Raw genomic sequence first — 11272 nt, 5'->3', positions numbered from 1 at the left:
AGATCCTCTATCTTGATATGATATTTATTGAAGACATGAGGTTGGGAATGGGAATGGAAAGGAAGATCGGGATTTTACTGGATGGATGTCTATTATGTCTCCCGTCTTTCCTCTTGCCTGCTAGGAAATTTGGGATGGGCGGCTGCACGGATGGATGGGATCTTTTTTGGGAACGGCAATGCAAGAAAATGCGAATGCACACAATAAGATATGGATATACGATTGTGTGATAGGCGCGTCAAGTCTCGTATACGAGGATAGCGCATACTAGTAGGACGAGACAAATATCAAATGTAATATCATGAATGAATAATAATATTTCTCGAAGATTTGTTATCCGTAATGCCACGGTGAACAGGGTGTGCTGGCTGTAAGTTGCAGCTAATGAGAATGAGATTTTGCGTTTTGCTTATCACCAAACAGCCTAATCTCAAGCACTTTGATGACCATGATCATTAAATTAGGATTCACATCACTTCTCTCCTCCATTACCCCTCCTTTACACCCCATACAATCTTGACACAAATGCAACACTCTCCCCCATCATTCACAAAAAACTCCACTTCTCTTGAAACCGAATTTCTGCCGGTGAGCACAAGCTCGCCATCAAGTTCAGAACCTCTGACATCTATAAGTCGGAGTCCTTCATGATTTCCTTCAGCCAACGCTTTACTTTGCGATTGCTCCCTTCCTGTCAGTACATCAATTTGCTTCGTTGGTCTGATATTGAGATATCCAAACTCCACGTCGCGAATATCAAGTATGTATTCTACTTTACCGATGGAGAGGATAATTGTGTCTAGGGGGTTATCGGGGAAGATAAGAATTGTACTGGGGAGGTCCTGTGGGCGGCAATCGTATAAGGAACTTGGGTGTGGTGGTCTTGAGCTAATGGAAGGCGCCGAGTCGGAACCTGAGATAAGCCCTGATTCGAGAACAGTACTAATAAGCCCGTTCAAAGCTCCTGTTACGACAGCCGAACTGGCAGTCGTGTTTGGCGGGAGATCACAAGCTTAGCACGTGGTGTTTATTGTGGCTTTCGAGGCTTCGGAAAGCTCAGACTGAGACTTATGAACAACGGCAACTTTCAATGAAATTTTTGACCTCAAAGAAGCTCTCGTTTCTGTTATAGGGTTTGAAATCGCATTGAAGTTCGACGGAAGTATCAATAGATGCACCCTGCTCTCTGCACCATTCCATTCATACCCGGGTCGTCTCACGAAATTCTTTTTAATCTGCAGCATTTCCAGGCTCACGTCCTTCAAAATCTCACTAAACCTCAGGTTTAACTCTTCATTAGCCCAATCTCCTTCTGGTATCGTCCATTTTGGATACAGTCTGCCGTGCGAACGCGAAATACGGTATAATCCATGTTTCTTGATGAACAAGTCGCATAGAAAGCAAGCCGACTTACTAGATCCTATGCACCTTGGAGGCAAACCCGCCGGGAATTGCTCATAGAAAGAAATGAGTTGTATTTCACTATGACATGTAATATTTGATCATTATGATACTGAGCCTTGGGTGCAGTGCACACTTCCAAGCGGATGTTGCAAAATAAACCATTACACCTGATTTTCCGAGAAAGGTCTATCAAGTCGTTACTAATGTCTAGGTATTTGCTTATCTCGTCGATTTGGAAGACGGTGCGGCAGTGGCTGAGATCAAGGTCAATACCTTTCATCTGGAGCTGATGTTCAAGTGATGGATTATTGGCGGTTGTCGACACTTTGTGAGCAGCCAGGACTATTGCGGTTAAATGGTTCAATTGACTTTCTTCGGAAGAAAGAGTAAAGCTTTCGATTTTCTGGCATAATTCTGGAAGATTGACACAAAGAGAACTTCGCAGATGGGTATTTCCAACATTGTTCTCTAGTACCAGAAGTCTACATCGCAATGATTTAAGCCTGTCAGAAAGCAAAAGTCTGACTTTTCCACCTCGATTCTTTGGTGGGCCGATGTCGCGTCGCAGATGACCTTTGCTCAGCTTGATAATTTGCATGAGATTTGACTTGTGAACATCTCTGTGCTCATCCGTTTCTAAATCATACGTATGAATCAGTCATTCGACTTTTTATTCTTGTTCTGTGAGGGATTGATCCCGTCGCACCTGCACGAGCGGCTTCCTCCACTATATCTAAGCACCTACGTAATCCATCCACAGTTCCTGGTAAAGGCGTTTCGTTTGATGCAATTCGAATAATTAGCGATGGTGAATTTCGGCCGTTGCACTCTTCGATCATAGCTGCTGACACACCAGCTGCGCCCTCCTTGGCTTGGGCGAGGACTGCTATGTGATCTGCTAGATGTTGCTCTTTCTCATGGAGAAGTACATAATTTTTCGACTGCGGGAAGGTATCGCTCCTATAATTCTGTGGTCTTATAAGCTCTTGAGTCGTCAGAAAAAGTTGCTGGGCGAGTTCATGAAAATCACGTTTTGTAGTGGCTAATAATTGGCTGTTTGATGCGGTGGACATATTGTGAGCAAGAGTTTAGTGATAGATGAGCAAAAAGGGAATCAGTGTTCAGCAAGCTGAAAGCGAAAGGGGAAGAACAGTACTTGAGGGTTCGAGATCCCCGTCGATAAACAATTCATGCGGATAACTGCATTGCCGCTCGTCGGAAACCTGCATAATTTTCTTTTCCCCATTGGATGAGCCATGGGTGTCGCAAGGAAAAGACTGGAGGTCATTCATCTACTTGACTGACCCAAGTGGCTCAGTCATTCTGAGTGCACATACCAGTGCATATAGGAGAAATCATGACCCCACGGAGAACGATCAAAGATCTTATTTTCTTGACTCTTGGATTAAATCTTCCAGTTCCCGGCAACTTTACATCAGTTACTCTTGTGTACTTCTTCATTCAATTATTCAAAGTTACTTTTTTGCACATTATCAAAGTCACATTAGCATTAATTTAGCACTGGTTGGTTTTCGGGTTATAAATTTTTATTCAAACTTTTTTTCTGATTTAAATGTTTTTTCGATTGATAAACGCCAGGTCTTTTCAGTCTATCCTACAAAAGAAAACGTGTTGTGAGGAGCGCGTTATGTCCTTCTGTCTCCTCTGCCGCGGAACTTCATCCACCCTCTTCCCCTCCAATCCCTATCCTAGTCATCCCCGTGGATTGACTGAATTAGGATTCGATTCACCGTCCAGCTGGTGTTGGAGGTGGTGGTCCGGTTCGGGTGGGTGTGGGTTTAGGAGAAAAGCAGTCGGAGAGGAAGAAGAAAGCTATGACGATCAAAGCAATCAACTCGATGATCTGGATCAACGTGATGATGTTTGAGTACCGGAATGATTGTGGTTGTGGTTGCGGTGGTTGTGGTCGGAGTTGAAGAAGGGGTACTTCGACTGGCGGGTCGTCGATGACGGGCTCTTCGAGGGCTGGGTCTACGAGGGCTGGGTCTACGATGGGTGGATCGTCGAAATCTTGGTCTCCTTGGAGAGCGATGCGCAAAATTTCTTCTTCCATTTCGGTGAGTGAAAGCTCTTCGACTTCGAAATAGATGACTCCGGATCTGTTTTCGGAATTCATCTTTGTGGTCTTGGTGGTGACTTCTTGAACTCGTGATCTAGTATGTGGATCGGATTCTGAATCTGTATTCGATGAAGTTTTGTGTTTGTCTTATCTTGTCAAGATTCGAGTGAATGAGGAGAAAAAGAATTAAAAATGTTGGGGACGAAGTACATGGTATTTATAGGGCAAGGAATGATTTAGAATAATGTTGTTTGAGGCTTGTTCCTTGGGTATCTTGACAGTGTTCTGAGTCCGAGAGAATGGGGGTAGCTTAGCTAAACTAACATTCAAGAAGTTATGTAGAATTCATTCGGAGCCACATTGTATAAGCAAACACAGGAGGAGTAGATCAAGAATTTTTTCCAATATCAACAGACAAGTGGCCAATGGAGATCTGTTGCGCATCAAATCATCACAAGATAAAAGCCTCTATGACAACAATAGCAGAACATTCAACAAGGCTTTTTCGCTCCACGCACCTCAATTTTTGTGTGTTTCCGGAATCTGAAACTCAGAGTTCTAATTTCCAACTCAGTACCCAAAGGTCAAGATACCTGGTCACTCGCACCTGTTGAGGTTGATGTTGCACATATGAAATGCCCATTTTGACAGATTTCCAAACGGAAAACAATTGGTAACATTATATTCTTGGTACTTTCTCAACCTCTTATGTTTCAAGTGTGCATCCTGAAAAAGAATTTTGAAAAAATGCAGGAGATATTATTTTGGAGAAGGATTACATAAAATTTGGGTTGGTTAAATTGATTGATGATAACGATCCGATGTGCACTAAGTTGAAAGAGATGGAACTGCCTAACTCGGGGGAACAAAGGTACGGGATAAAGGTATTTTTAGTTTGACTCTGGGTACAGATCAGGAACAGGATGCTTCTAACTCGATCATATTGAACAATGCCTATTGTTCTCGCCAAGCATCGCGTTGGGGACAATGTGGCAGTGAAGTCGCTCGAGACACTGCCATTTTTATCCTGTTTCCGTTCTTACATGCGGCTCAAACTTGTCTGATTGACAATTGAACAAAGTTTGAACAAGTATTTTTACGAAGGTATATCAGGAAGACGTTGATCCTCCCATATCAATTGCAACTCATCTCATCCTCATTAAGCATCACATTTATATATCAGGGCTATTATATCTTCATAACTCAACATTCTAACTTCCAAAAACAAATCCACCACGATTTTTTTCAGGAAGAATAACTTCACAAGTTAGCCAGGGAATCGACAAGATGCCTAGATTCATCAATTTCCAGATCGATTGGCCCATCCACGCCAAGCTCAATAACGACATTCTAGATCAGAGTGCTCACGGAAAGAATGAAACACCAAAGGATTGCACCTGTGATCTCTGCTACGAGCAGTTCTGTATTACATCAGTCGATGAGGAATATGCGGCGGACTTGTCATCAAATGTCCCCACCAGCAAAATCCTCGTGCGACCGCAGCTCTGCGATGATAGATCCAAGGTTATTGCGGATCGCCGGGAGATCCCCAAAGTTGAGGGCTGCGAGTGCGAGGATTGCCGCTGCAACATCCATCAATTCCAGTTGTTTTGGAAAGCACATCAACAGTTGATCAAGAAACATTCAAAGCTCATGGATGATTCGTACTCCACTCTCAAACTTTCACAGCAATTGGAGGAGCTTCAATTTCTCAAACAGCGACATGATGAGTTCCGCGATAGACTCAGTGACGCGGGGATTCATCCCAGATATCCAAAATGCGGAAATGTCGATGACTTGTCACTTGTATCAAGCGAAGGATGGTGCTTCACAGCATCCCAATGCCGGATCGAGCGAACGGAGCAGGGTCTAGAGTGTTGTACGGGAAGAATGTCTGAGAATGGGGTGACCCAGTCACTCATTCGCGACTTCTCAGTCTCAACACAAAGTCGACTGTAAAACTCACCTTCCTTCACGGCATAGATAGATAGATTGCACTCTTCGGTGATCTTGATTCCTCGATTCGATAGAAAACCCCTAGAAAAACAGAAAAAAATGGAAAAACTTTGCCTTTTGTAAAAATGAAATGAACGTACCGAATCTTCAAATGTGCAAGCTTGTGAATGAAAATATAATTAGTGAGATGTATCATTTGAACCCAATTGTAGAAAGGACCTGAGGAGTGCTCCCTGTTATCCCCTAGATTATAGTCTTCCTCATCTCTCATATCAAATGCTACGCACGAGATCATTTGTTATGCTAACCTTCCCTAAAGTGCGACGGCAACCATCGCCGGCCTGTACGTACATCACATCACATTCCATGCGAATTGTGTTATGGACGATTTAACATGGAACAACAAACCGATATGCTGATGCGAAACATAAGCCAAAAAGGGGTCAATCGAATTTTATCATGATTCTCTCCATTCTATAAACAATTGATTCCGGCAAAGGTATTGAATGGTATTGTGAAAAGAAGGGAGATTCGGTGGCTTGGTTAGTCCGATGGATTATGGATTACGTCATGATTAACCTGAACCCCTTGACCATCGCGAACTTTCTTCAGCAAAGCAAAACCACCATTTTCATTTTATATTGTACACGGATTATATGTAAACCATTCTCTACATATAAATTTTGTATTCACCCTCTTTTGTGTACATTTGAAGCCTATCGATGCTTTTTGTTCTCCGTAACTTGGCTCGAAGAAGTCTTCCATATCATACCGCTTCCGCTAGGCCTTGGATCAATAGTTTGTCTGCAAAATTATCAATACGCCCCAGCCCTTTAAATCTAATTCTTCAAGTTCCTACAATGGATCGTGGAATTAAGAGAAAGGCCGAAACCATATCAGAGTCGCCAAAAAAGGCCATCAAAATCGATGATTACTGCAATACTCCTGTCCGTCGTACTTCCGCAGGCGAAGAGATTTGGCCCGCGCCACGTGATCAGCTAGAATCTGCCTACAAATTCATCCGAGAATGCGCGACGGCTCAAAAACCCACTCTTATTGTGCCGGATAAAGATGCAGATGGATTGAGTGCTGGGGTAATCATGTATCGTACTTTGATAAAACTCGGACTGGAAGAAAAGAATTTGAGTGTTCATTTAGTGCGGAAAGGTTCGAATATCCATGAAGAATACGAAAGAAAGGCAATGGCAGAAATGCAACCTAGATATGTCATTGTTTTAGACCAAGGAAGTCGAGGTGGTTTACCTGTCATTGATGACGAGAGTGCGAAATGTATGATCATTGATCATCACTTAAGTGATGACTTTCCCAAAAATGCGACTGTAAGGTATAAAAGATCCTTCTTGTGGCAAAGATACTAACATACGAGGCGAGGTTGTCTCAGGCTGCCATTGCCCTCCAGTCCCAACGACAGCTCTCATGGCCTACGAGATTTGTAAAGAAGTTCATTCTGATATTGCTCAAGAATGTGGCTATCTTTGCACAATAGGAACACATGGAGATCTGGGGAATACCGTAAAATGGTTACCCCCATTTCCCGATATGAAAGATACTTTTAAGAAACATACCAAAAAGCTCATTAATGATTGTGTTTCTTTGATTAACGCTCGTATGTTCAATGGATTTCTAAATCTCAATCGCTGAACTTCTATAGCACGAAGAACTGGTACTTATGATGTTATTACTGCTTGGAAAGCATTACTCGGAGCCAAAGATCCAAAGGAAATCATGACAGATAAGAGGCTCGCAGAAGCAAGACGCGAGATCAACGAAGAAGTTGAAAAACAGACTCATACGCCACCAAAATTCAGTAAAGATGGGAAAATTGCGGTATTGAAAATGGAAAGCGAAGCTCAAGTCCACCCGGTTATTGCTACGCGATGGGTATGTGTTGAGTCACTGAAATCATTCCGTCTCACTAACCATTCTACAAAGGCCGGCTTCTTGAAATCTAAAGCCCTAGAAATAGTCATGGTGGCCAATTATGGCTACCTGCCTGGCAAAGTAAATTTCTCATGTCGGATTGCTAGATGTGCGCGAGGTCGCGATCCACCAGTCAATATTATCGAGTCATTAAAAGCAGTAGCCAATTTGGATACTACAGATTTAGTTGAAAGACTAGGAGAGAACTTTGCTCGTGGCCACAAGGAGGCCTCGGGTGGAATTGTCAATTTTGCCGAATTCGAAGAATTATGTGAGTTAATGAAGGTCGGTGAAAAAGCCGAAAAGTCGGAGCAAGACGCATCGACAAAGAAAGTCGGCAAGTCACCACAGAAAAACACCTTGAATAATTATTTCATGAAGACTTGAGATAGTGATTTGTAGTGTAGGTTCAATGAGAAAATATGAGCAATGTATTTATTCAAACGCAAACAAATTTAGAATCAGTAACATCTGAGAGCACAATTTCTGAAAAGACTGTTCGGAAAAAGTCAAAAAGTCTTGTTAAGCATCTTCGCTTCCGTTCATCAGTATTTTGTCTCGGAGAAAACAGGTCCATCAAGCTTGAGCACTTCCACCCATGGGGACATCTCTTCATGCTCTCTACCTGCCATTACATTCTCCATCCAACGCTTGAACAAAAATAATGGCATTTTCTCCCACAGTTCCCATCCCTTCATTTCAAGGAATATGGCTGCCCTCTTGCACTCAAATACATCATCGTACATTGGACCCGAGAAGCGCGGGTTTGTGATCGGGTATATAATGCCACATTTCCCTGTTCTAGTAGGATCCATTTGAGCAGGCCAAAGAGTTCGTATTGGTAAATCGTTGTCTGTAGATCCTGGTCCTGACGGATGTGGCTCTCCAGGATCCCAATCCAGAGCGGGCTGGCCATGCCATTTGACCTTTTTGAATTTAGTGGATTTTTTGACCTTTGTTCGAGATTCTGCTCGGGGATCTTTCTCTTCTTCCTCCTCTTCTGTTTCTGGGTCCGCTTCATCCTCTGTGTCTTCATCATCAAATTCGTCTATGAAATTTCCATCCTGATCTTTCCGTGGCCTCAGGGCCGGAGGAGGTCGAATATTTTGCTTGTAAGTTTCATCAATAATGATCTCTTGTAAATTTGTTGGGATTTTGAACAATGGATAATTAAATGGGTAGTTGAACCCCCCATTTAAAAATTCAGCCGCGACTCTTATTCTCTTTCCTGTTGTTCCAGGGACGGGGGAAAGATCTTTTCCAGATGCATAGCAAGCCATATCATATCCAAATATCAAGTTCACGGCACTGGCCATGGTATTCACAGCGCAGTTGTAGGTATCATTCTGTCGAGTTGCATTGGGACTGTTGTCTGTCGTTCTATTGTCGGGCTGTGCATGATCGGTGCGGTAGGACCACTGCCCGTACAATGGCCACTCGGCGGTGTCAACTTCTCCTTTATCGAATCTTGTGTATATGATAGCTTCAATTAAAGACATTTGAAAAAACGAATGATAGTAAGCTCCGTACTTTTCATCGTCTAACGTACTTTCAAATTTGGGTTCCGACAGACCGGAGTTGTCGATGTGGAAGACAAACCTTTGCTTTGGTGCTATTCCTATGCATTGTGTATGGAAGGCGTTGAATTCGTGTGGAATCACAATATAGTCAAGATTCGCAAATGTTTCATCATCATACTGTGCCAATGCCTTCATGGTCTTTTCCCAAGCTTTGGGAAAGTCTTGCTCGACGAGCCGACGAATAGGCTCCCCATTTTCATCCACTCCTTGCCTCACCAGGCGGCCTTTATCTTGATCCCAATACAACTTGTCAGAATCAATCATTATGGAGCTGACATTTTGTTTGGTTGGTGTGTCACCAGCTAGATCGCCACTTCTGAGTGTTCTTGCTATTGCTCTGTTCCTGTAGTCGCAAGCCATGTAAACATACTAATCATATTTTTTCACATCAGCAATAATCTTCAAATGTTCAAATTCAACTCAAGTAAAGTATATGAACATCACTAGCTTGGAAAACTTTATGAAAGCCAACTTACCAAATCGGCAATAGTGTTCGTGATATGGCCAAGCTCGTGATCTTCCATTGCACCGGTCTCTTCCCATGAAAGATAGTGAGCCTTCAAAAGATACCTCCAATCACCTTTCGCCAATTTCATACCATCCAAATCAACTGCCCATTTCCCCCATATTTTCTCATCCACTTTGTACATTTCTGTCAAGACTCTCCAAACCCAATCAGCAGTCAATGGCGCGAACTGTCTTCTTTCCATCTCAAGTCTTGTTTTGCTATTCAATTTGTCAGATTCTGGGCGGGGGATAGGTGGTTGAGGAAGAATGAACTGGGGAGGATAGCAAGGAGGGTGTTCGATGTCGATTTCATATTTCTTTCGCAGCTCGTTGATGATGTTGGATTCTTTGCATCCATCGCTAGTTGTTACGCGGGTGGCACGCTTACGTTTGCTGATGCGTCGGAGTGGATTGGGAGGAATTTGTATTTGAGCGATGGAGGTGGTGGGCATTCGAGAGCGGAACTTCCAAGCATCTGCCATATCGAGCTTATTTTGATGAAATAGTGATGAGAGATGTGATATTCTACTTTGGAAGTATAACTGGGATCAAATAAATATTCTAAAGATTTGAAAAATGTGATTTTCAATGCTTCACCATAAAGAAATATCGAGCTTTGATAAGCACCTCCGACAAAGGAACCTCTTGATTCATTCAAAAATCAGGCCGCATCTGGTTCCTCACTAGATTCTTTATATATGATAGTATGTCAAAGAGAACACAAAGGATTGACAAGGACAAGCAAGTTGTATCGTGATCCTTAACCGCTACCTTTGCACTTTCCATAGAAGTTTCGCTTATTAAAAGAGGGGGCTATTGTCGAGTGAGATCTATATTCCAGAAAAAAGTCATCAATCTTGAGGAGATGTTCCATGGAGAGCGCGTTTCGCCATCGTCTTATAACCATCGACGACGCCATTTAATGCTCCAATTGAATACCACGATATCAATAAGTGGAAGTTATGATTATCGATTTTCAGATATGATTTATGATGGTGATTGGCCGTGCTAAGCATATAATGCACAACTTGACAAGGTGAGGGAGGTCATGGATGATAGATAGTGAGGTCAGTTAGCTTCGAGGTAGGATGTATGAGGGCATAATACACAGGTAAGGTTGAATAAAATTGGTAAACTCTTCGAACATGTGAGCTCAACCATATGTTCAAATTAGAAAATATCTGTCGGTAGGAAAGATATTCAATATTTCTTTCTACAAGGGCAAAGTCCGGCGCGCGGACAATTTGTTTGATGAGAAAGAGAGGGAAGGGGCATAACAGCAACTAAACGACGTAACTGTCATTGTTCGTAGCTTATGTCATTTTGATAACAAAAATAATGTTTAACATGTTATCCCCGCATGTGAAAATTGATGAGTGTAGAGAGGCATACACGCTCGAGACACGCAATTGGATACCAGAAGCTTAGTATATTCTCCACCTAAAAACAATTACAAAGAAAAGAGGTCAAAGCGTCTCTCGGTTCTTCAAGAAAGGTTCAACACGAAGATTTTCACTCATCAAATCAATCCTCGACAACCACCCAACGAGCACAACTACAAGAGTCGACAACAAATCCACGAATTAATTAGATACGTATTTTTCAAAAGCAAAAGATCAATGCGTTCGCCGGGAATCGAACCCGGGGCCCATCGAGGTTATTCAACTCTCGCACATGAGAGACTGATGGCAACGATGGATTTTACCACTAAACCACAAACGCTTGGAGATTATCTCTGATTGATGTATAAATGTACCAGTATATATCTCAAATTGCAAGAAAACATGGGGTCAATCAATATGAG

At 42.5% G+C, this 11272-nt stretch overlaps 5 protein-coding genes across 5 annotated transcripts; 2 read left to right on the top strand and 3 right to left on the bottom strand.

Moving 5' to 3' along the window:
* Positions 1 to 488: 488 nt before the first annotated feature.
* On the bottom strand, positions 489 to 2477 carry EAE97_005629 (uncharacterized protein; the record flags this gene model as incomplete). The annotated part of the gene is made up of 4 exons (XM_038876141.1): positions 489 to 981; positions 1021 to 1482; positions 1515 to 2040; positions 2111 to 2477. The coding sequence occupies 4 exons, from the start codon at positions 2475 to 2477 to the stop codon at positions 489 to 491; spliced, it is 1848 nt and encodes a 615-aa protein (XP_038733478.1).
* Positions 2478 to 3151: 674 nt separating this feature from the next.
* Positions 3152 to 3541, bottom strand: EAE97_005628 (uncharacterized protein; the record flags this gene model as incomplete). The annotated part of the gene is made up of 1 exon (XM_038876140.1): positions 3152 to 3541. One exon carries the CDS (start codon positions 3539 to 3541, stop codon positions 3152 to 3154), a length of 390 nt encoding a protein of 129 aa, XP_038733477.1.
* A 1230-nt stretch (positions 3542 to 4771) lies between these two features.
* Positions 4772 to 5443, top strand: EAE97_005627 (uncharacterized protein; the record flags this gene model as incomplete). Its single annotated transcript, XM_038876139.1, has 1 exon — positions 4772 to 5443. One exon carries the CDS (start codon positions 4772 to 4774, stop codon positions 5441 to 5443), a length of 672 nt encoding a protein of 223 aa, XP_038733476.1.
* A 656-nt stretch (positions 5444 to 6099) lies between these two features.
* Positions 6100 to 7941, top strand: EAE97_005626 (uncharacterized protein). The gene is made up of 4 exons (XM_038876138.1): positions 6100 to 6780; positions 6833 to 7067; positions 7113 to 7342; positions 7394 to 7941. The coding sequence occupies exons 1-4, from the start codon at positions 6163 to 6165 to the stop codon at positions 7766 to 7768; spliced, it is 1458 nt and encodes a 485-aa protein (XP_038733475.1). The 5' UTR covers positions 6100 to 6162; the 3' UTR covers positions 7769 to 7941.
* On the bottom strand, positions 7927 to 9950 carry EAE97_005625 (uncharacterized protein; the record flags this gene model as incomplete). The annotated part of the gene is made up of 2 exons (XM_038876137.1): positions 7927 to 9330; positions 9438 to 9950. 2 exons carry the CDS (start codon positions 9948 to 9950, stop codon positions 7927 to 7929), a joined length of 1917 nt encoding a protein of 638 aa, XP_038733474.1.
* Between the last annotated feature and the right edge of the window lie 1322 nt (positions 9951 to 11272).

This window comes from Botrytis byssoidea (assembly GCF_014898295.1).
Source record: "Botrytis byssoidea strain MUCL 94 chromosome Unknown BBYS_009, whole genome shotgun sequence".
Lineage (NCBI taxonomy): Eukaryota > Fungi > Ascomycota > Leotiomycetes > Helotiales > Sclerotiniaceae > Botrytis > Botrytis byssoidea.
This window is presented reverse-complemented; position numbering and strand designations above follow the sequence as displayed.